The following is a 24,698-nucleotide window of genomic DNA, read 5'->3' as shown; positions in this document are numbered from 1 at the left end:
CAACATTCACAAAAGGTGACGTTAGCTGACGATATAAATTTTGCTCATAGAACAAAAAGTATAAGATTTCCTAAGCCTGTGTTTACCATAGACCTTATTTTCGGTGTTTATCCAAAACCCGTACAAAATGGGTCACCAGGAAGGATCAGCCAATGAAGTTTTGCTGTCCCACTCAGTTGACTACATTACAATGGTGGAATCCCTCAATGGTGTTGCCCATGCTAATATCAAAGACAGTACAATATGAAGATAGGCTAAAACTGCTTCTCCAATAGAAATCCCAGATCATACTTGTAGGCGATGTCATGCTGACACTGAATAGCTAAGCTCTTACATAAAAACACGTCGTGGGGTCTGATGGGGCCGAACTGCGCATGTGCAGCCTGTCAAAAATCAAAGCCACTCCTTCCTTATATTGTTGTACATGACGGAAATGAAAACGTGTCAGTTTGTCACTTTCTATTTGTATTTATTAGGGATCATTAGGTTGGAGTAATAACATGTTCAACTACTTAAGACATGTGCTGGAATCTAGGTTGTGCCTTTAGATTTCGAGACAATTAACAAATCATTTAAAATGTATCTCATTGACTTCTCGAACCTGTCTGTTTCGCGACCGTTCCCGGAAGTCTCGAGATGTTGCGCCTCTGGGTTTCGAAACGCAGCGTTAAAATGATCTTTTGGCTACCACAGGCCTCTACCATTCTCTATGGGGGAAAATGAACTCTTGCATCGCTGAGATGCGACGGAAGTCCTTACTCCATAAGCAGCTGTCCTTGAATGCACTCGGGAAACATGTTACAGAACTAAAATTACATCATTTAAATGATCTTTTGGCATTATTGATCAAACCATTCATACCGGAGTAGTGATATAAACATTAATGGTGAGTTGTCAAGATTATAACGTGGTAGCATTAGCTAGCTTATTTGATAACAGTTTTGATTGGGTTTGGAAACAAATTCGCTAAGGTTAGCTAGATAACAAGGCACAATCTTAGGTTGGAGTTTTATTCTCGAAGAATACACTTGTAAATCATCTAGCTGAAAGCCTTCATTGACTCTTCTTACCTCAGTCAGAGGCTGCAGGATAAGTAGATATGTGTGCGTTGGTTTTCGCATCACTGATTATAATATAGCTCGCCACCTTGGAAGTCTGAACAAAAATAAACGCAACATGCAACAATTTCAAAGATTTGACTGAGTTACAGTTCATATAAGGGAATCAGTCAATTGAAATGAATTCAGTAGGCTGCAATCTAAGGATTTCACATGATTAGGAATACAGATATGCATCTGTTAGTCACAGATACATGAAAGAAAAGGAAGTGGATCAGAAAGCTAGTCAACCTTACCAAACAAAGTGGCAGGGGTCAGGCTGTTGAAGTTGCAGATTGTGCCATATAGTTGACTGAACTGTTTTTTTCCTCTCGTTGTGTTAGTAAGTTTTCCCAAGCCCAGTGATGTCAGCCCCCAACTCGAACCAGAGAAAGGCATGCTGGGGCGCTAGGGACGAGCTGTGGAAGTGCCTTGATGATAACCAGGACAATGCCTCCTCCTGTGAGAAGTTCCAGAAAGAGTTTGAGGCGAGCTGTCCAGCTCAGTGGGTGAGTCTCCCTGTCTGGTCTCAAGTCTAGCTTATAACCTATTTGTTATTCTATTGAAAATGACAGTCTATCGTAGAGGTAGCCAGAGAGAGAGGCTAGATCTAGAATGTTTGTGGTGGTCTAAATTCCCTTATTTCTGTCTTTGATGTAGCTACAGTAGTAAACTCAGTGTGGTCACCAACCCTGATCCTGCTCAAATACATCCTATCTCACATTGATCCTGACAGGTGAAACACTTCACCAAGAGGAGAGACTTTTTGAAGTACAAGGACAAGATGCAGACGGAGGGCTTCGAGCCTGCTGACGGGCCTAAAGAGTCACGGTCCTAGCCAGTAGCCACTGGTCAGAAGACTTGAGAGGAGGGCTTCCTGGGGCCTCCTGGTTGATGGACAGTAAGTGGACTGTCACTGGTCACTAGAGCACAATCTTGCCATGCCTCCCCAGTGACGATAGATGCTGGATTTCAGTGACCTAACACCTGGACACTGGGTAGATGTCAACTACGTGCCGCAGTCAGATTCTCAAGCTTCTCCGCAAGTGTGCACTTGTCTCGTTCACTCCTCGCCTCAGACTAGTGACCGTACCTACGTCACGCATGGGACAGGTGTGTGGTGACGTAACCACGGTGAGCGCTGTGGAAAGTGCACCCCTCACAGTCACAGACATGGTTCTACAGGCTTTCTCTGTATCCCTCTCTGCTCTCTCGATACAACGTCAAGGGGTTGTATGTGGTGTGACACAAATCAACTGCTCCGTGACTGATAGTCTAACCACAATCGTTTCTTATTTATGCTATTGTCAAAGATGAATAAAGAACAAAATCTGAATCTATGAATAGACAGTGATATGTTATGTGTGTGTGATCTGTTGTGATAAATAAAGACGAGTCAATGGTTCAGTGTTATTGTGTAACAATTGTGTTTAATTTCCTTGAATCTGGGCCTATTCTACGAGGTGAGTTGAATATGTGTGGAAAAAACTACATTAACATTATTCATGGAGGTTACAGTTCATTGGATTGGTTGGACACTACAAGGCACATTTATTTTTTTATATTACAAGTTGGCATGTATTTACAAAGGTTCTATATCTGCCTTCTAAAACCACATCAAAGTTTGACAACTTGTGCAACGTCGAATAAATTATAAACAGAGATGTAGGATTTAGATTGCTTGATGTGCATACATTCTGTATCGGCCTCCATTTTCACGACAACAGTGGATAAAAGTACAAAAAGGCACACGATTACATTTCAATTGGTTCAACAAAAATATAGAGCATTTCATACAAGTCACATGGTCTACGCTAGAATGTACACGTTGCTCTGTAGTCCTAGGGACAGACGGCTCTCGTGATTTGGCTGTTGATTGGAGAGGCTCTTTACTCTGCAGTTTTCTCTCGGGTCTCGATTGTGTCTGTCTTGACACCCTATTCTCTATGGCTCTGGGTCAATAGTCGTGCGCTATGTAGGGAATTTCAGCACACTTAACAGTAGGGACCCAGTATGTAACACCATGAAGACTGTATACTACTGTAAATATAGAGTATAGTTCTAATTAGCAAAGTGTCATATGCATAGAAATACTGTTCACGTGGTTGTTCGCTCAACCTTTAGGAAAATGTGACATACAATATGCTGTGGCTTGTAGTCATAAACCCATCTTGAATCAAATGTTTTTTGTGGGCTATGGGATGGAGAGATTAGAAAACAATATACAAGTAACATTTACAGCAACATACAGTAATATGGAGTAAAAGGCAATATGATCCGTTGACTTGAGTTGGGAGTCTTCCGTGCACCTCATATAGGCTACTTTGGCTGCGTTTACACAGGCAGCCCAATTCAGATATTTTGTGCAATTATTGGCAAAATACCAATTAGTGTAAAAAAATAAAATCTGAATTTTGCCGCCTATGAAAAGGCAGCCCCTGCGTCTCCTCCCTTGTGGTGCTTATTCCACCCAGTCTTCCCCAACCTGCACGATTCTCAGACGTTACTAGCACGGTTGAAGGAATAAGCCTCAGTCCCTTTCAATTTGGCATTTACAGTAAAAGAGACGGCGAGTGTCTCTGTTTAGAGACGTCTTCTGCATTCTTCTTTCTGCCCCCCTCTCTGTGACCGTCTGCACTCTCTCTCGCGCCCCCGCGTGGTTATAAGCTGCCAGTGAAGTTCCTGGCGATGGCCCAGTCTGGGTACTCAGTCAGGTTGAAGAGGGGCACGCCCCAGGTCATTATGGCCAGCATCACCACGAGAACACCAATCAGATTCACCCCGAATCCTGCCTTCACCTGAGACAGACGACAACAACACTGGGTAAGAAATATGTACTTGTTCTCTCACTTATTATTGAAGAGCTCCTGTATGTACCTATGCCTAGGTGTCCTATTTAGGGTCCTGTGTTTTGTACAATCATGTGACATAGCAAGTTCTCTTACTTCTCATGTTTAAAAATTTATTTTTTATTTTTTATTAGTTATACTAGTTTGATATTGACTATGGCACTGTTGAGTAGAGCTCGCAAGTTAAGCATTTCAATGTGCTTGAGCATGTGACAATAAAACTTAACTTGCATTTATCCAGAAATGAGAATTACATCAACAATGAAAGCAATATTGTGTAATGAAGATGGTGCTGGGCCATCTGACATCATAAGGAAAGGGGGTCCGTTTGATGAAAAAGCCTTGAATAGAAGGTTCAAATCCAGGCATGTCAAATGATTGCGCAAAACACAGGGCTCTCGTTCTAGTGATTGATTGCTGCTCATTAAAAGGTATTACGACTATTAAATAAATCTCTTATAATCTTGTATAATAGGACTGTTACATAAAAACGTCAGAATTGCAACAACAGCCTTTTGATTCTGCTTGGCACTGTGCTGTCCCGTCCCAGTGGGGTTTGTGCTTATGTGTTTGTGTCTCACCATGTCGCTGATCTGCACATGTCCGTAACTGAACACTATGGCGTTGGGGGGGTTCCCGACAGGCAGCATGACCCCAAATGACACACACATGGTGGCGGGGATGAGTGTGTGGAGGGGGTTGATCTGCAGGGTCTCCGACTGAGAGAGGGAGACAGAGGTCAGAGGTCGCATAACTGCGTGTCACGCAAAGGAACAGGGTGTTTTCAATAATATTGACAGCGGCACCGAGAGAGGAGGGCGAGCAGATGGCTGTGTTGATGTTGTGAGAAGAGAGTAGAAGTGTGTAGGCTATTCGAGGACACTGGGAATCGAGCTGAGAAATTGAAGGATGGGGCTTAGGCTTCTTCTTCACGGGCTCTCAGGGTTAGAGGGGCTAGTCAGGGAAGAGAGAATAGACGACGACTGTGGTTCTTTCTAGAGCAGAGTGTATACACACAGTGTGTTTCTTACCAGAGACGATCGAGAGGACAGGTAGAGAAGACCGACAGAGAATCACTGTTATTCTTACCAGAGCAGAGAGGATAGGTAGGAACACGGTGAGAGTGGCGGGGTTGCTGGCGAACTCTGTAACCGCGGAGACGAGCAGGCAGGCCAGCAGCGTGACCATCCACGGGGGTAGACCACTCATGGGCTCCAGCTGTCTGCCGATCCACACACTCAGCCCTGACACCTGAACACACACGCAAACACATGACCAGACACACCACACGATCAGACACACACTACGTTGAGTTGTCATTGATGTATGTAATATAGATTGTGATGCAACCTCATAGCACATACTGTAACATATATACTGTAACCCACATTGGAAGGTATCATGTTTAGGATGGCACAATTTCATGTGTACAACAGCTAAAGACCTGCATCACTATACTGAGAGATTTGTTGTTTACAAAAGGACGTATTTGGGCCTTTTTGAAGCCTTTGTTCATGTTTTTTCAAGGCCCCCATACTACACAATGAGGATGAGGAAGTGATTTGCTGTTTTGAGGTAAGTTTCTCAAAAACGTGAAATAACAACAACAACAAAAAAATTCTGGAACCTTCTATAACATGCCGTTTACACAGAGATTTGGTTGTAAAAAAAAAATACATCCTCTCCTTTTACACTTTTCTAAATCGGGACCAAAATGAGATGTGGACCGTTCTCCCGTGACCCAAATCATTCTCTATTGACCCAAATTAGGCAGAAAGTGTGTGAATTATAGATGCATTGTCATAACTCGCACATGCCCTGGGCCCACTTTGGGTTCCGAACTATAGTTTAAGAAACCGTGGTATTGTATGTTACCTTGCAGCATGAATTAGGCTGTTTGAGAAGGTTTTAATCCTAAGCAATCTGCCCTGTGGTGAGTAGCCTACACGTTGTTTGTACAGTAGTACAGTATACTATATAACCTGGTACCTTGCAGCCAGCAGCCAAGGCGTAGCCCCCTCCCACAAGGATGACGATCTCCCAGGGCATGAGATTCTGGAAGTCCTTCCAGGTGATCATGGGGGCCATGGGGTCTGGGTCTCTTTCTGCGGAGCTGTCCCCTGCGGGGGTTCTGGGGGCCCGAGAGAATGGCCGACGGGCCGGGATAAGGAAGAGCAGGAAGCCCAGTAGCACAGAGACAGTGGCGTCGGTCCTGTAGCCTTTCCTGCGGAAACAAAACAACATTTAACAGTTTAAAAAAAAAAATTAATCGAACCTTCATTATTCAACGTTAGTCTCAATGAGATGCATTTGAAATGGCACCCTATTCCGTTAACAGTGCACCATTCCCCCCCCCCCTTTGATAGTGCAATACCAAAAGGTAGCTACGTACTTCTCGAACAGCGACGTCCACCCGGGTACGAAGCCCGGTTCTCTGGTGAACCACAGCAGAGTCATCAGGATGAAGAACACTCCTGTCACCACCTCTGGGTAGCTACAGCCCAGAAGAAACAACACACAGGTCAGTTTGATTGTTTTCCTTCAGCGTTTGTACCATCAATTAGTCCTCACATATGGTTACACAGCTGGTTTCTTGTCCCCAGCTGTAACTGGAAAACGAGTCTAAAAATCACCTGATGGGCCCAAGCTTTATGTACTCCTCGTGGATCTTCCTCTCTGACAGCATCTCTCTCCTTGTCTTACGCTTTTTACTCAACGAGCATGTCTCCCTGAAACTGGAGACACGCGACAACACCGCAAGGTTAATATCACAGAGATACCTGTACAATGTGTGTGTGCGCGCGGGTTCCTGTGTGCGTGTCTTCCTCCATTTCACATGCATGCGAGGTGCTTACTTGCAGCCGAGGAAGAGGAAGTGCAGCCAGACCCAGGTCAGCAGCAGCATGATGATCGCGATGGGGAAACTGAAGATGAACCAGGTCCCAAAGTTGATCACCTTCGCATCCGGGTAGCGACTGCAAGGGGGTGGAGAGAGAGAATAGTTAGTGATGGGAGGAGATACAGAGAGCATGGTTAATGTTAAACCAAATGCACCACATAATCTGTAAGGGTATTGTCCTCATAGTAAACTCAGCCCCAAAAAAAGAAACGTCCCCTTTTCAGGACCCTGTCTTTCAAGGATAATTCGTAACAATCCAAATAACTTCACAGATCTTCATTGTAAAGGGTTTTAACACTGTTTCCCATGCTTGTTCAATGAACCATAAACAATTAATGAACATGCACCTGTGGAACTGTTGTTACGACACTAACCGCTTACAGATGGTAGGCAATTAAGGTCACAGTTATGAAAACGTAGGACACAAAAGAGGCCTTTCTACGGACTCTGGAAAAACACCAAAAGACAGATGCCCAGGGTCCCTGCTCATCTACGTGAACGTGCCTTAGGCATGCTGCAAGGAGGCATGAGGACTGCAGATGTGGCCAGGGCAATAAATTGCAATGTCCGTACTGTGAGACGCCTAAGACAGTGCTACAGGCAGACAGGGTGGACAGCTGATCGTCCTCGCAGTGGCAGACCACATGTAATCACACCTGCACAGGATCGGTACATCCGAACATCACACCTGCCGGACTGGTACAGGATGGCAACAACAACTGCCCGAGTTACACCACGAATGCACAATCCCTCCATCAGTGCTCAGACTGTCCGCAATAGGCTGAGAGGCTGGACTGAGGGCATGTAGGCCTGTTGTAAGGCAGGTCCTCACCAGACATCAATGGTAACAACGCCGCCTATGGGCACAAACCCACTGTCGCTGGACTAGACAGGACTGGCAAAAAGTGCTCTTCACTGACGAGTCGCGGTTTTGTCTCACCAGGGGTGATGGTCGGATTCGCGTTTATCGTCGAAGGAATGAGCATTACACCGAGGCCTGTACTCTCGAGCTGGATCGATATGGAGGTGGAGGGTCCATCATGGTCTGGGGCAGTGTGTCACAGCATCATTGGACTAAGCTTGTAGCCATTGCAGGCAATCTCAATGCTGTGCATTACAGGGAAGACATCCTCCACCCTCATGTGGTACCCTTCCTGCAGGTTCATCCTGACATGACCCTCCAGCATGACAATGCCACCAGCCATACTGGTGGAAGTGGAGGGGCTCTGGTTCGTTAGTATCTTATCTGTTACATCTCCCCCAGAACCCAACGGAGCATCTGATGGAATTACGGGAGATAGTAGTTCTGGGTTAAGACCCACTAGGGATACCCTCAGTATCACAAGTCATTACAGACTCAGGGAGGGGCCACTACTACAACCTTTGAACCAGCAGAAACTAACCATGAACCCTTTTCTTTTGATCATGATCAGAACATGACCTCTGCAGGTCATTGACCACACAATGAATAAGTTCAGGTCTATTTTCTGACTCTATGGCCTATGTGGAAGGATATCTAGTAGTTGTCAATACTGGGCAGTGATATGGTAATATCTCTGTTTACTGAAAGACAAGCTGACTCGCTGCTTCTTCTTCGTATACTTGCTCTGCTGTTCGATATCTGCCCGGTAAATGACTGAACACATGGATATTCTGACAATTCCAACAGATAAAAACTGTTAAATCAATCAATGAATTGCTGTTCATTGCTGTTCCATCCACTCAGTCAGCCATATGAAGGGTCTATGCAAACACCCCCCACCCCTCCTCACCCTACTGTCTGCGGTCAAGGTTTATTGAGGGCTTTCATTCCTTTTTCCATGTGGAAGTACCGGCCAAGGTCCTGCTTGCGCATACACAGAGTCAGATGAACTCGTAGATCTCAATGTTATGTCTCTGTGTGCAGACATAAAAATGGTATTCATGAGTTCATCTGACTCTGGGGAAGTAGATAGGGGGCTTCATTGCCAAAATCCAGAAGTATCCCTTTAATGATTGATGTTGATGGAATCTTTTGGAATTTGCTATTAGATGCAAGGCAGATTATATTGAGTATCATTCATGATTTGTATTGCCACCTCCAACTGTCAATATAATACAATAATATATGCCATTTAGCAGACTGCTTTGACAAAACCTGCATACCAGTGTTTAGAGGATGGGTCTGTTGTTGTGAACATTACTCACTGTTGGAACTCTCTGTTCCCGCAGTAGCAGGATAAAAATGCCTACAGGGTTAGGTTTAAGGTTCTGGTTTCACTAGTGTGGACCTGTTATAGCTACTCAGACAATAAATCCTCTTTTGGGGATCACCAGCAAACCCCCTGACTCACAGAGCTGTCCTTCACCTACCGGAGCCCCAGTTTGACAGAGCTACACGTAAAGGAGCTACATACTACTGACACATATTACAGTCGCACTGGGGAGGGAGGGAGGAAATGAGGGGGGTAAAGAGGGCGAGAAGGAAGACTGATATGGACACAGTCAGATTTACCTTTGTCCAACAAACTTTAAGATGAAAAGAGGCCATTTTCCCTGGCTTAGCCTGGCTGATTTATTAAAGTGCCCAGGAAATCCGCTTTGTGGGATTGTTGAGAGGGTTTACACCAATCCTTCAATCCATCAATCCCAGGCCTCTTTGTCCTTTTGTTTCCTCTGGACCTCGGTCACGGAGTTAAACATGACATATCGCATCATTCAATGTTCCCTCTAAACTGCGAGCCCTTCCTCCAGGACAGCCGCGCAGAATAAATGCCATGCCGCGCAGAGACGCAGAATATTGAGATTCACTGATTTCGCCCCATTAGTTTGCACTATAGAGATCAACGTTTTTTTCCGTGTTCGAATCAACATTATAAGCAGGCCTTTTTCAATGCAACATAACAAAACACATCTGGCTTTGCAAGATTGAGTCTGTGATTTTGTTGTAGGCAGAGCCAAAACGCAACAGAGTAGAATTCCACTGGCGGGGGTTGCCCACCAGCGGTCTTTGAATCGCTTGCGCTTTTCCGATCAGAGCACGCGAGTGTGCACATTTGTTAATATTCTTAGCGGGTTATTAGCCCAGTTATAGATAAGTATAGGTTAGCAGTGGGGGGTTACTGCTTACTACTGGAGCACAAAATGTGTAGGCTACATTTTCAGCGGTCTTTAAAAAGCTTATGTCTTAATTAAAGGGGCAGTGTTGTATTTTGAGATAGATTTGAATATGCAAATAAGCCAAGAGCAGAGGTAACCTACATCGTCTCATTCTCTGCATAGTAATAATAATTCATGTTATTTTGTAAAGTGGTTTCTTGCGTCATACAACACAATACATTGCAATTGACAGTCAGCTATTTGGCCCATGGTGTTACAGACCAAGTAAAAAATAATTAATGTCAAGCCCTTCATAATGTCGAAAACGTTTTTAAAAGTCTCATGCAATGTATGCCTGCACTGAACACCACATATAGGCTACATGTAGGCTTTATCATAGAAATCAAAAGCTATTTCCATGTGAAAATGTTACGGAATTTGTTGGTAGGCCTACATTATGCTCAAGTGGCCAGAATAGCCTATTGGCTACTGTATAAAACGGTAAGGGTACTGCCTCAGAATTCATTGTAAACGTGCGCCGGAAGTTGCACAAAATTCTCACTATGTTCAAGTTTCCACTCACAAGATTTCAGTGCCAACCAAAATTTGAGGGAAAATTGGTATCATTCATCTGATCAACTCTCTTTATCTATCCATTTAAGTTTCACTGAGACAGAAAGTACAGATTGTTATTTGGCTGATATTGACAGGACATGGGGGTATTAGTCAGGTATTGTATCTAGTAGTGAGAAATGTGTGGTATTGTATTTTGTTGATATTAATAGACCGCGTGGAACCAGTGTGAAATGGCTAGCTAGTTAGCGGTGCACACTGGTGGTGTTTCAATCGGTGACGTCATTTGCTCTGAGACTTTGACAGTTGTTTCCCTTGCTGTGCAAAAGGGCCGTGGCTTTTGTGGAGCGATAGAGAACGATGCTTCGTGGGTGCCTGTTGTCGATGTGTTCAGACGGTCCCTAGTTTGAACCCAGGTTGGCAATACTGTTACACAAAAGACATTTGGCTGATAATGTATTGAAAGGCCATGGGGTATTTTAGGTATTGTACCTATTGAACTGCATTGGGGGTAGTGTATGGTATTGAACCTATTGAATTGCATTGGGGGTAGTGTATGGTATTGTACCTATTGAATTGCATTGGGGGTAGTGTATGGTATTGTACCTATTGAACTGCATTGGGGGTAGTGTATGGTATTGAACCTATTGAATTGCATTGGGGGTAGTGTATGGTATTGTACCTATTGAATTGCATTGGGGGTAGTGGATGGTATTGTACCTATTGAATTGCATTGGGGGTAGTGTATGGTATTGAACCTATTGAATTGCATTGGGGGTAGTGTATGGTATTGAACCTATTGAACTGCATTGGGGGTAGTGTATGGTATTGAACCTATTGAACTGCATTGGGGGTAGTGTATGGTATTGTACCTATTGAATTGCATTGGGGGTAGTGTATGGTATTGTACCTATTGAATTGCATTGGGGGTAGTGGATGGTATTGTACCTATTGAATTGCATTGGGGGTAGTGTATGGTATTGTACCTATTGAATTGCATTGGGGGTAGTGTATGGTATTGTACCTATTGAACTGCATTGGGGGTAGTGTATGGTATTGAACCTATTGAATTGCATTGGGGTAGTGTATGGTATTGTACCTATTGAATTGCATTGGGGGTAGTGGATGGTATTGTACCTATTGAATTGCATTGGGGGTAGTGTATGGTATTGAACCTATTGAATTGCATTGGGGGTAGTGTATGGTATTGAACCTATTGAACTGCATTGGGGGTAGTGTATGGTATTGAACCTATTGAACTGCATTGGGGGTAGTGGATGGTATTGTACCTATTGAATTGCATTGGGGGTAGTGTATGGTATTGTACCTATTGAACTGCATTGGGGGTAGTGGATGGTATTGTACCTATTGAATTGCATTGGGGGTAGTGTATGGTATTGTACCTATTGAACTGCATTGGGGGTAATGTATGGTTTGCTACCTATTGAACTGCATTCAATGCAGTGTATGGTAATGTAGCTTACTTGTTGAACTGTTCGGCAAAGATAAGGTTGGTGGAGGTGCCGGTGATGGTGATGAGGCCTCCAATGGTGGCTGCGTACGTGATGCTGAGCGAGAGACATTTACAGATCATATGATCTCTCTTGGTGGGGTAGCGAGAGTTCTTGCTCTCCTTCTCCTTCTTGGCCTCTGGGATGCTGATCGCTGTCTGGAATAGAGAGAGGAACAAGTATAGTGAGTCACTGTTTATATATATATATATAACATAGACCGAGGGCCTGAGACCGAGGGCCTGAGACGTGAAACGAACTACCCCAGCTCGGAGTCGGCTCACTATAGAGAAGTAGGCAAAACTGTAGACGCTGTTGACAGTGTGTTTGCGAGATGCCGGTCAAAAGGCCGTTTTAAAATCGTCCTGCGACTCCTTCCGTGTCTGCGGACATCCCCAAAGAAACAAAAAACGACATTCTGAGAATAAGTGCACAACTGGTAGTCGCTTATAGATATGTATGGCTATGTAGATCAGTGGATGCTGCTGAGGGGATGAAGACTCATAATAATGGCTGGAACGGGGCGAATGGAATGGCATCAAATACATAGTCATTGCTATCAGGGATCCTTGGTACGTCCATACGCCTAAACCTAACCCCTAAACCTAACCTTAACCAAAACCCCTACCTAACCTTAACCCTTACCTTAACCATTTTAAGTGTCAACTTCAATGGGGTAGGGACGTCCCAAGGATACTAAGTTCTCATAAAAACCTTGCTTTACAGAGTGGTGTAGGCTACTAAAATAGCCAGTGATGTGGCTGTTGATAATTTACTTCCTTTCAGGGGTATAACATTACAATTGTTATGTGTTTGTAGATTGATTGAGGTGATAATGGCCAGGGTCAATGTTGCTTGTTTATTCTGTTTTCCAAACTAGCAATAAATGAGCTTCAACTTTTTAAAAATGTGGGGGGGGTTAAGACCCTCCTTTCTGGACCTCACTAAAACTCAAACCCTGGTTGGGGCCCTGTGTGTAGTGAGTGTGTCTACTGACCGATGGCAGGTGTCCGTTGGTCTGTTTTAGGGACAACTGGCCCAGACTGGTCTTACTGGCCTTCCTCCCAGTCCCGTTAGTCTCCACAGTCGGCAACTGAGAGAACAAAACACACAATGGAGAATTAACGTAGAGGTTAAGGACAGATGTCCTTACACAGATTTACAAAAGGTTTTATATTCTCACCTCAGTCAGAGTGCAGAGCTCCTGCTTCATACAGCTGTGGATGAAACACAACAGGTTCATAACTGACAACACGGGAGTTGTTTTCATGATGTGGACTGCAAGCCTGTATTGTATGTGATTATTCAGTGACTGTCTCAAAGGCTCCCCAGGTCTTACCTGTCTCTGCGATACAGACGCTCCAGTTGGTTCTGTTCCAGATTCTCTTCCCTGTCTGCAAAGGTGCAAAACAAAACCATTTAACGATCACAGTTAGGCACAATTCACCATGTCACTGAGATGCTTACTGCAGGCAGTGAGGGGGAAGTCATACCGCTGAGGCAGCCGTCCTCGGTGGCCTCGACGGTTTCGGAGTCTTCCTGGGTGTCGGCCACGCCGGTGCTGATGAGCTGCTGCAGGACGGCCTCAGCGATGGGCATCACCATGGCAGTAGTGGAGGTGTTACTGAGCCACATGGACAGGAAGACCGTACAGCACATGAAACCCAGCACCAACCTGAGAAAACACACAAGGAGAGAGAAGGTGTGTGTGTGTGTGCGTGCGTGCGTGTGTGTGTGTGTGGTAGCTGCGTACTTACATGCCAGGCTTGGCTCCGGCAATCATGACCATGCGTAAAGCGATGCGTTTGTGGAGATTCCATTTCTCTATGGAGGCCGCCAGACAGATCACCCCCATCAGCAGCAGAGTGGTGTCCTTACAGTACTCTGCAGCTACCTGTACCAAAGACAACCACACAGTATTTATAGCACTCTACACACACACAAATACACTCGATCCTTACATGTGACACCTGGATTCGGTCGAAAAATGCTCAACATTTTTTGAACATATTTTTTACTTTGACCTCTTCTGTGTTCATGTTTCCCGATAAGCATGAATTGATGTATTTGTACTCCAGGATGGAGGCTCAGATGGACCAGTTTCCAAACATTTGCGATTGGAGGCATACAAACTAAAATGGGACCCAACAATCGATGGGAGAGGGCAGGGGAAGGTTTTACGCGTAACACCTTCCTGCTTGTGCCAGGTTAAAACTGAGGTGAAGCAATCCTATTGGTGAGGTGAGGTGTGAGAGAGCAGCACTAAGTACAGTACACAAGTCTAGTCAGAGCAAAGAGTTGCATTAAAAAACGTGGATGTTTGCCAAACACGATTACAAGAGCTTATAATAACACTAACAGCCTGCTTTGGCAGGTTTTGTCCATGCGATCAGATCACATGAGCGACTCAGTGGTTCCTTTTTATGTAACACTGATATAGTGAGGAGAGGGAACCATTAACGGTGGTCATTGGGGCCACTTGGGGCTGGTTAAAAGACAGACCATTTCCTGTCCAGCAGGGGTTAATGGGTTACACTGATCAGTACATAAGGCCATCATTCTCAGTGCTAAGTGCTTCACTGGAGACGACCAGAGAGGATCTGACTAGAATGCTTCCTTGTATTATATTAGACGTTAGCATACAGATACCTCGTGATAACCTGACATCATCAGATCACCAGTTATCAGAAAGAGTGAGTCACTCGCATGTTGACATGGGTCTGTGACATCATTACCGTCTCTTCACAAAACGAGAGGAGGATGGTGAGAGGTCAGACGAAGGGTAACTTTTAAGACCTAATAAAGTGTTTATAAAGGCTTCATTAAGTGCCGTACAAGGTCATTGTCTGTGGTTGTTAGTTCACACATGAGGCTACATTTGTTTAGCGAGTGTAAACCAGGTGTCAACAACAATGCTGAGTGTTTTGTTTGTTTCCTCAGAATGGGATTGGGTCAACTTACTTCCCTTTTCAGTCATCGCAGAGGCATTACAAAGCAATGGGACGGGACTTCTCAGGTTCTACCTAGAAAGCATCCATCCATACGCTACTCCACATATGTAACAGTATTGAGTGTGTTATTTAGAGCGACCGAAAGGGGCGTACATGTTAGAGTATACCTCCTTAGAGGCCCCAAGTATCCAGGGCAGCTTACTGTACATACACAAGGAGTGTGGTAAATACTGTAAATGCTTAGAGATCTGATTTTACACTAAGAGAAGTGTTAATTTGGCAGTAGTGGGAGTCAGGTGCTCAGATGACCGTATTTACAGTTGAACAAGAATTATGTGAAAGGAATATTTTTGGTTTGAATGTACGTTTGTGTGTTTGTACACTGAACAAAAATATAAACGCAACATGTAAAGTGTTGGTCCCATGTTTCATGACCTGAAATAAAAGATCCCAGAAATGTTCCACATGCACAAAATACTTATTTCTCTAAAATGTTTTGTTTAAAATGTGTTTTACAACCCTGTTAGTGAGCATTTCTCCTTTGCCAAAATAATCCATCCACCTGACAGGTGTTGCATATTAAGAAGCTGATTAAAGTGCACCTTGTGCTGGGTACAATAATAGGCCACACTAAAATGTGCAGTTTTGTCACACAAAACAATGCCACAGATGTCTCAAGTTTTGAGGGAGTGTACAGTTGGCATGCTGACTGCAAAAATGTCTACCAGAGCTGTTGCCAGAGAATTGAATGTTAATTCCTCTACCATAAACCGAGAGAATTTGTCAGGCCTCACGAACGCAGACCATGTGTATGACGTTGTGTGGGCGAGCGGTTTGCTGATGTCAACATTGTGAACAAGGTGCCCCATTGTGGCGGTGGGGTTATGGTATGGGCAGGCATAAGCTATGGAGAAACGAACACAACTACATTTTATCTATGGCAATTTGAATGCACAAAGATACTCTGACGAGATCCTTTGGCCCATTGTCGTGCCATTCATCTGCCTCCATCACCTCATGTTTCAGCATGATAATGCACTGCTCCATGTTGCAAGGATCTGTGCACAATGTCACCCATTGAGTGTGTTTGGGATGCTTTGAATCAATGTGTACAACAGCGTGTTCCAGTTCCCGACAATATACAGCAACTTCACACAGCCATTGAAGAGGAATGGGACAACATTCCACAGGCCACAGTCAACAGCCTGATCAACTCTATGCGAAGGAGATGTGAGGCAAATACACCAGATACTGACTGGTTTTGTGATCCACGCCCATACATAGTTTTTTTAAGGTATCTGTGTCCAAGTCATGTGAAATCCATAGATTAGGGCCTAATTCATATATTTCGATGGACTGACTTCCTTATGTGAACTGTAACTCAGTCAAATATTTTAAATTGCTGCATGTTGTGTTTCTACTTTTGTTTTGTTTTGTGTGTGTGTGCGTGCGCGTGTGTGTGCGTGTGCTCCTGGTCCTCAGTACCCTTAGCAAAGAGCGGGAGAAAGAGAGAGGAGAGTGAGTGATAGTTTTACTGACCTCGCTGGACTTGAGCACTCCGAACAGCGGGTATAGGAAGGCTGGTACGAGGGCAGCAGCTCCCAGGGGTACAGCTTCTGATACCCAGTACACTGCTGTCACTATCAACACGTACGCACAGCAGGCCTCCTACAGGGGACAGAGACACAAAGGGGGTTGAGACATAGGGAAGAGACAAGAGATTGGGCTTTCATGCAACAATGCAGTTTGCCAAGGTCCAAACCTTCTACATGTATGCCTGTATCGTATTTTCAAACGTTGCTTATCATGAAAGCACGGTCAATTATTGAGTATATGTCTAGTGTTGAACTTTGTGAAATAAAACTCATTGCTAGGTCCTCCGTATTGTCAGGGTTCATTTGTCTTAGTTTATTCCACTAGGGTTTATTGGAGTGCAATAATGCTGTTCACTGAAAGAAATTGATTGATTTTTTAGGATATTTTTTAGGATCCCCATTACCCGACACCAATGGGGACAGCTAGACTTACTGGGGTACAGCATATAACGAAAAAGACATTACAGACAAAATACTTTACAATTGACAGACATTTGAAAACGTGAACATGTCGAGTGTGTGTGCATCTATCAGTTACTAAGTTCCCGTGAGAACAAACCCACTGTGTTCGTTAGTCACATTTCAACACCATTTATTTGCCACGGAAACAATGGAGAATGTGCTCAGTTTGTGAAAGAGCCAATCCAAATTCCAATCTAATAGTTTAATCAAAATGGGATTTGTTAAGTCATTCATTTAAACGTACCTGTTTAACCTTTTCGTTTTCTCGGAAACCCGAGGTAGCTTTTCATCAAAATAGATGAATAACTGAATGTTTTTTTTTTTTTTTGAGAGAACGACCGAGTCAAGTTTTTTAGACACTGAGCTCGTCAAATCAATGAATATCTTGGATCTTCTCCATTAGTGAGCTGTGCATATCTATCTCACCACATTGAATGATCCTTTGTTACCACAGGCCCAGGTAGAGGGGTAGCGGTAGCTTATCCTGCGTAGGCGAGGACGCCTTCAGAACTCTCCCTTCCCATAACACACGTCTTACACGTGATGTGTGTCAGGCACTTGTCTGACCAGTGTATCGTGTAATTCCTGGTGGAGTACAGGTTGTATTGGAGAGTGAGGTGAGGGGTCTGGCAATACATCAGCTATACACACACACACACACACACGCACATGCATAAACACCGTCAGACTGTCCAGCAATGCACGCACGCACGCTGGTAGTGTAACCTCTCATTGAAAACAATGTTGAATATTGTCGTGTATCGCGCATAGACTATTTGGCCTCTCCATTGGTGCCTTTGAGGCAGGCAGCCACCGACCCTGGCCACGAGCACCTGGCCGGGCACGTTCTCCACATGTGCCCCACTGGACATGCCCAGTCCTGACCACCCCACCACGGGTGGGAACACAACACCTCCTTTCTGTGATCTAGATAAATATACCGGCTGTTACACACACAGTAATAATCTAATTTGGCCACAGGGAAAGTGTCCCCAGGTTTTGCCCCAGGAAACTGAGGTGATCTGACTATCTCCCAGTAGTTAGTGTTTGTCAGATATGAGATGTGATGTCAGATCTCAGTCATTCAGGAGACTGGGGGACAGAGACAATCAGAGATCCTAAGAGATTATTGATCTGAGGTTGTCACACAGTAGAGAACTGTCATGGAATGAATAGACTTTCAATGAATCAATAAAATCATTTTTTTTTTTCAGTTTCATCAGAGAACTGGGTTTATTGGGGCAATCATGGGTTATTTCTTACTTACTGACAGGTTTCATTCCGTTAGGTCGTAGGGAAATACATTTCGAAATGGTTTAATTGCTCAATTTGTTTCTCCAATCTACCATGTGTATGGATGGACTGTATGATATTTCACTGCAATGAGCAAGCGCTTGTCAAGAGGTCAAAGGTGACTCAGCAGACGGTTTCCATCCACATCTGGAGGTAGCATGGTCATGTGAGTTCTTAGAGTGAGAATTCGGAGGGTTCACGTCACCTCTCAGACCATGACTCAACGTAACCCTTAAGTGTGCGATGTGATCAATAAAAGAAGATGGCTTTTCGTGTTATCGCTTCATCGAGGCCAAAGGCTTTCACAAAGATAAGTCATCTGGATAACCGTTCGTCAGTGTTGACGGTGCGATTTTCAGATGACTACTGTAAGAATGGATTCACTCATCAGTTCAATTCCCCTTATCTTCCTCTAGAGAAACAACGATGATTAAATGGAAACACCGGTTTGCATTTCCTCATGTGAGCTCTACTGATAATCTCTGAACACAAGTTAGGTCAGTTAATCTGCTCATTGGACAGACATTATGGCTCCTGACTCAAACCCCAAGGAGCTGAGTTCATGCTGCTATCAGAGATAAGGAGGATCCCTAACCTTAACCTTGCCTGAGACCAGGGGCCAGTACTCATAAAGCGTCTCAGACTAGGAGTGCTGATCTAGGATCAGTTCAGCGATTTAGATCATAATGAATAAGGACCCTGAAGACTAGGCGTTTAGTTCAGTGGGCTAACACAGTCTCGGAGTAAGAAGCGTGGGTTTGAACCCAGAGAGGCACATTAGTACAATTCTCTCAGGCTGACACAGGAGAACAGAGCATGATGGGTTCTGTAGCTGCAGCTGGCCACATGCTCCATTGTTCTGTCCCTCTCTGAACTTGACAAATTCTGTAATTGATGAGAGAGGGCATTCTGGAACCACAGGTGGTTCTACACAAACATAACGAACAGATACTTCCCCACATAGCTGAGCTGAGTTATATAACCTAATAGCTTGGCACAGATTCACTTTCTCCCTGTCGCCTGTGGTGCCAACCGCTGTACAACAATGCACCCTACTGTCAAGTGTAAACACGCGGAATGGTGCACTTTACGCACAGACGCCAAGTGCATAACAAAATGCGTAAAAGAAGTTTCCATTAGCAAAGCATGATTGGAATATGATGTAAATCTAAACATTTGTACTGTGGTTATGTATTATGGCTAAATATAATCATAAAGACACTGACAGCTGTTCTCATGCCCAATTTTATTCTGCTTCATATACTTTAGGCTAACTCGGAAGAACAATGCAGACAGCCTACCCATGCGCAATATTAGTCATGCTCGTGACATGTTATGATGAATTCGGGTACTCACGCTGGTGGGGTGGATGAGGGGCAGCGGCAGCAGCGACAGCGGGATCAGCACCACCAGGATCAGCTTGCGTGCTCTCCATAGCTTCTTGATAAGGTCCATCCTTGCGGCGGCCTCCAGCCTCATCGGGGACTGCTCGCCTGGGTTCGGTCTCAGCGCAGAGAAGCTGGCTTGCTGGTCCCTTTTAACTGGTTATTTGGCGTGACATGAAGTCTTAGTGAAAGTAAAATAAAAATCCCTTTAAATGTCTCCTTCTGGAGTGAAAACTGAAGTTTCTATTTGCAGGTTCTGCTTGTTTAGTTCTGGTGGCGATGTACTGCAGTCTGCAGCGCACAGTCCGTCTGAAAACTGCTATTTGGACAACCTCACCTCCGTACTTGACCTGCAGGCAACCCCCACCTCTGAGTTCAGCTAGGAGATCTACAAGTGAAACAAATAGTTACTTATTTTTCAATGCTGCCTGCCTACTTATTCTTATCTGAATACCAGCAGATAAGGTCTCTTCTTCAGGGCTCCCTTGCAAAGGAAACCTTGGTCCCAATGGGGCTCCCTGCTCAAATAAAGGTTCGGTAAAGTGTTGTAAAATGCTGATGTTTGAGATAGACCAGGAGGCACAACTGTATATAGGCTACTGTGAGTGCAATAAATGCCTATATAAAGAGGTTCTCAGCACCATGACTTTTCATAACTTGTCACATTTATGACCCTCAGGTATGCTAATTTCCTCAACCTCATCCTTCACTCCGCCTCACTGGTCTCTAAACCAATCCGCTTTGAGTAATTACTTTGTCATGAGCTTGCAGCATGGTGTGCAGAAAAGGGTACGTTGTTTTAGTGCGTGGAATGTGTAATAGTATTGCAGTCATGTGTACCATTGGTAATCAAGATCCCAATAACTGATCTTATGATATAACATTTGCTACCCGGACTATTTACATTGGCCTCCTTTAGTATTTATTTATCTTGTTTATTTTTGCACTTACTTACTTGCACTGGCTCACTAGACTGCATGCTCACTAGACTCTGCATGCTCACTAGACTCTGCATGCTCACTAGACTCTACCCACCCACACACTCACACATACCTCACAGAAACTCCACACCTACACACAAAAACACTAACATATTAACACACTTGCACATACACTGTTGCTGCTCTGTTTATTGTATGTCCTGATTGCCTAGTCACTTTTACCCCTACCCACTTGTACATTCTGTATTCAATTTGATTTGATTTGTAAAGGAGGGGGTGGGGGATAGTTTTGAGTGCTATATAAATTGTAGTGCTGGCATGAACATATTATTTAATGTAATAGCTCGTTGTTCCATATGCACCAATTTTGGTCCACACCAGTTTTGATCCATACATAGTGTGTCTTTGGTCCCTAGTGCGCCATGGACTGATACCCCACCAGTCAGAGTGAAGCGCAGTCCTTGCCTGCCCTCAGGTGGTATTTGTCTGTACAGTAAGTGCTAAATCGAAGTTCCCACATCTGAGTGGAGGTCCTGTGGAACTGAAGAGCGACACCATCTTTACACGCCCCTCTTCCCTAATCTGTTCATACAAAGCTTTCCTCTGTCCTGTGAATCTGTGAACGTGTCAGCGTTCAGCTGGCTGTCACATTTCTCATCACTATGCAGCTGAACAGCCTGGCTGATTCAAAAGTTATAAAATAGCTAAATATAGGCTATGTCACGGTCATTTATGGGTCGAACATGAAAGCTACACAAATAAGTACATTTTTAAACTTTGCTGAGCGGCTAACTAATGTCACATGACAGACTTCTAACTCATAATCGGCATAATCCGACCAAAACACAAACCGTTTCAGTCAGTTCCTGCAGCTTTCCTAGTGAATAGCGTTCCTATTACACAAACCCATTTTATAACATGCTTCCATTCTCTCCAATTTAGAATTGAAATACCAGACACTTAATCGTCACGAAACACCTTTGCGTGACAGAGAGAGGTTTACCGATGACTTGCAAAGTCTTTTGCTTTGGCTGTATATACAGTACCTGTTCATTGCATGCCAATAAATTAAAAGTGAGAGAGAGAGAGAGCGGAAGGCGATGGTTACAGCACAGTGACCTCGTTGATCTACACAGATAGTCAAACAAAGGTCATGTACAGAGCAGCCTTATCACAGCCTCATCACAGCCTCATCACAGCCTCATCACAGCCTCATCACAGCCTCATCACAGCCTCATCACAGCCTCATCACAGCCTCATCACAGCCTCATCACAGCCTTATCACAGCCTCATCACAGCCTCATCACAGCCTCATCACAGCCTCATCACAGCCTCATCACAGTCTTATCACAGCCTCATCACAGCCTTAACACAGCCTCATTACAGCCTCACCACAGACTCATCACAGTCTCGTCATAGCCTCATCACAGCCTCATCACAGCCCTATGCCATTCTTACACAACAGGACGTGATACTACAGCTGTCTACATTGATATCTATGAGTCAGGCCAAATTGACATTAGCCTGTATAGATCCACCCGACTTTGATCTGTCTTGTCTGATATAATGTGTGTGTGCGTGTGTGTGTGTGTCTAATGTGTGTGTGTGTGTGTGTCAATGTGTATACAGTCATGCATGTGTGTGTATGTATATGCATTTTGTGTGTGTGTGTGTGTGTGTGTGTGTGTGCAGAGAGGATACAAGGCCAGGTGTTGTATAACCCAATCAATGTTGCCTAATTCTTCCTAACCCTCTTTGCATCTTAACAGGGATCAACTTAGTCAATGGTGCTCAAAGCCCAAACACAAATTTCCCAGTCACTGCTGAACAAAGTGTATATGTGTGTGTGTGATTGCAAGCGTGTGCTTTCTTTTCTTGTTGTTGTGGTGCGGATCAGGAGATCATTTCCTTCTAGTATGGACAAGTAACACTAGAAAAAAGGCGGGTTGGATTGACTGGTTTGGGGCCGATCATCAGATTAGGTCTGTGACTGGTTGGTTCTGTGTCGGGGTAAAACCCAGGGGTAAGAGTCAGGTTAAACGACTCATTAGTACCATAGAGCTCCCAGCTCACTGAAACTGCGTCAAAGGTGGGTGTGTGGTTAGTCTGCTACAGAGCCATACATATGGTCTGGTCGTGAGGTACAGATGTCGGATCTTAATTTGACCTATATTGTCTCAACAAAAGAATCCTGCAGCAACAGGATTTGAACGTTGTCAGATATATGTGTATAGGTGGAAGGGAAGTCAGGCGCAGGAGAGTCAAACGGAGTGTAAAATGAAGTCTTTTAATAAATGTCCAAGTAACATGCTCCATAACACTAAATAGAAAAATGAATCTAAACAAATATGGGTACGAAGACCCGTCGCGCACCTACACAAACAACACAACACTACACTGACAATAAACTATCTCTGACAAAGACATGAGGGGAAACAGAGGGTTAAATACACAACAGGTAATGAATGGGATTGAAAACAGGTGTGTGGGAAGACAAGACAAAACCAATGGAAAATGAAAAATGGATCAATGATGGCTAGAAGACCGGTGACGTCGAACGCCGAGCACCGCCCGATCAAGGAGAGGCAACGACTTCGGTAGAAGTCGTGACAAACGTTTAGCCCACATTGTTGCTTGATCGGTGGTTGGGCTATTAGCTGGCCAAAAGTGTGTTAGTTTTGGTTTTCAGTGAATTTATGTAAAACCCGAAGCATTTCCTGCGGTGCAGAGAAATTCTCATCCACGAAAGAGTGATTCATTCAAGATCCTACATCTGTAAATTGAGCTGTGTCAGGTATTCTGGTTCATCAGCTCCTCTTCTTCCGAAGAGGAGAGGCGAAACGGATCAGAGGACCAATACGCGGCGTGGTAAGTGTCCATGGTTCTTTTTAATACGTTAAGGTACACATGAACAACTGACTACAAAAAACAAGAAATGTGAAAACTCAAAACAGTCCTATCTGGTACAAAGACAGAGACAGGAACAATCACCCACAAACACACAGTGAAACCCAGGCTACCTAAGTATGATTCTCAATCAGAGACAACTAATGACACCTGCCTCTGATTGAGAACCATACTAGGCCGAAACATAGAAATACCCAAATCATAGAAAAACAAACATAGACTGCCCACCCAACTCACGCCATGACCATACTAACTACATACAAAACACAGGAAATAAAGGTCAGAGCGTGACAGCGCGTGAGAGGCTATAGATGCCTAGCACACTTGGAGAGCGCTAAGAACCTCGGCGTGATCCTGGACAACACCCTGTCGTTCTCAACTAACATCAAGGCGGTGGCCCGTTCCTGTAGGTTCATGCTCTACAACATCCGCAGAGTACGACCCTGCCTCACACAGGAAGCGGCGCAGGTCCTAATCCAGGCACTTGTCATCTCCCGTCTGGATTACTGCAACTCGCTGTCGGCTGGGCTCCCTGCCTGTGCCATTAAACCCCTACAACTCATCCAGAACGCCGCAGCCCGTCTGGTGTTCAACCTTCCCAAGTTCTCTCACGTCACCCCGCTCCTCCGCTCTCTCCACTGGCTTCCAGTTGAAGCTCGCATCCGCTACAAGACCATGGTGCTTGCCTACGGAGCTGTGAGGGGAACGGCACCTCAGTACCTCCAGGCTCTGATCAGGCCCTACACCCAAACAAGGGCACTGCGTTCATCCACCTCTGGCCTGCTCGCCTCCCTACCACTGAGGAAGTACAGTTCCCGCTCAGCCCAGTCAAAACTGTTCGCTGCTCTGGCCCCCAATGGTGGAACAAACTCCCTCACGACGCCAGGACAGCGGAGTCAATCACCACCTTCCGGAGACACCTGAAATCCCACCTCTTTAAGGAATACCTAGGATAGGATAAGTAATCCTTCTCACCCCCCTTTAAGATTTAGATGCACTATTGTAAAGTGACTATTCTACTGGATGTCATAAGGTGAATGCACCAATTTGTAAGTCGCTCTGGATAAGAGCGTCTGCTAAATGACTTAAATGTAAATGTAAATGTAAATGAGACTCAGTGACTGAAGATAAGAGTACTCCAGTGGACTGTCTGAACA

General features: G+C 44.5%; 2 protein-coding genes and 1 long non-coding RNA gene across 3 annotated transcripts; 2 read left to right on the top strand and 1 right to left on the bottom strand.

Moving 5' to 3' along the window:
* Positions 1-686: 686 nt before the first annotated feature.
* Positions 687-2,507, top strand: LOC118392337 (cytochrome c oxidase assembly factor 6 homolog). Its single transcript, XM_035784247.2, has 3 exons — positions 687-886; positions 1,442-1,606; positions 1,834-2,507. The coding sequence occupies exons 2-3, from the start codon at positions 1,463-1,465 to the stop codon at positions 1,933-1,935; spliced, it is 246 nt and encodes an 81-aa protein (XP_035640140.1). The 5' UTR covers positions 687-886; positions 1,442-1,462; the 3' UTR covers positions 1,936-2,507.
* Positions 2,508-3,716: 1,209 nt separating this feature from the next.
* Positions 3,717-20,346, bottom strand: LOC118392336 (solute carrier family 13 member 4-like). Its single transcript, XM_035784246.2, has 15 exons — positions 19,665-20,346; positions 16,498-16,626; positions 13,765-13,901; positions 13,501-13,682; positions 13,347-13,401; positions 13,191-13,224; positions 13,005-13,100; positions 11,981-12,165; positions 6,802-6,921; positions 6,580-6,681; positions 6,339-6,440; positions 5,936-6,170; positions 5,036-5,197; positions 4,528-4,665; positions 3,717-3,895 (listed from the first exon to the last, which is right to left on the bottom strand). The coding sequence occupies exons 1-15, from the start codon at positions 19,785-19,787 to the stop codon at positions 3,758-3,760; spliced, it is 1,938 nt and encodes a 645-aa protein (XP_035640139.1). The 5' UTR covers positions 19,788-20,346; the 3' UTR covers positions 3,717-3,757.
* LOC127906793 (uncharacterized) lies at positions 3,826-15,406 on the top strand. Its single transcript, XR_008062860.1, has 4 exons — positions 3,826-3,920; positions 5,474-5,521; positions 6,313-6,467; positions 14,948-15,406. It is a non-coding gene; the product is annotated as an uncharacterized LOC127906793 (long non-coding RNA).
* Positions 20,347-24,698: the final 4,352 nt, after the last annotated feature.

Source organism: Oncorhynchus keta, chromosome 13 (genome assembly GCF_023373465.1).
Source record: "Oncorhynchus keta strain PuntledgeMale-10-30-2019 chromosome 13, Oket_V2, whole genome shotgun sequence".
Classification (NCBI taxonomy): Eukaryota; Metazoa; Chordata; class Actinopteri; order Salmoniformes; family Salmonidae; genus Oncorhynchus; species Oncorhynchus keta.
This window is presented reverse-complemented; position numbering and strand designations above follow the sequence as displayed.

Bases quoted from the DNA above. Each gene is read 5' to 3' on its own strand.
- LOC118392337 (XM_035784247.2), top strand. From the start codon at position 1,463: ATGTCAGCCCCCAACTCGAACCAGAGAAAGGCATGCTGGGGCGCTAGG. The intron at 1,607-1,833 runs GTGAGTCTCCCT...TGATCCTGACAG, and splicing joins CGAGCTGTCCAGCTCAGTGG to GTGAAACACTTCACCAAGAG.
- LOC118392336 (XM_035784246.2), bottom strand. From the start codon at position 19,787: ATGAGGCTGGAGGCCGCCGCAAGGATGGACCTTATCAAGAAGCTATGG. The intron at 13,902-16,497 runs GTCAGTAAAACT...TCTTTGGTACAG, and splicing joins GAGTGCTCAAGTCCAGCGAG to GTAGCTGCAGAGTACTGTAA. The intron at 13,101-13,190 runs GTGAGAATATAA...TTGTTCTCTCAG, and splicing joins AGCTCTGCACTCTGACTGAG to TTGCCGACTGTGGAGACTAA.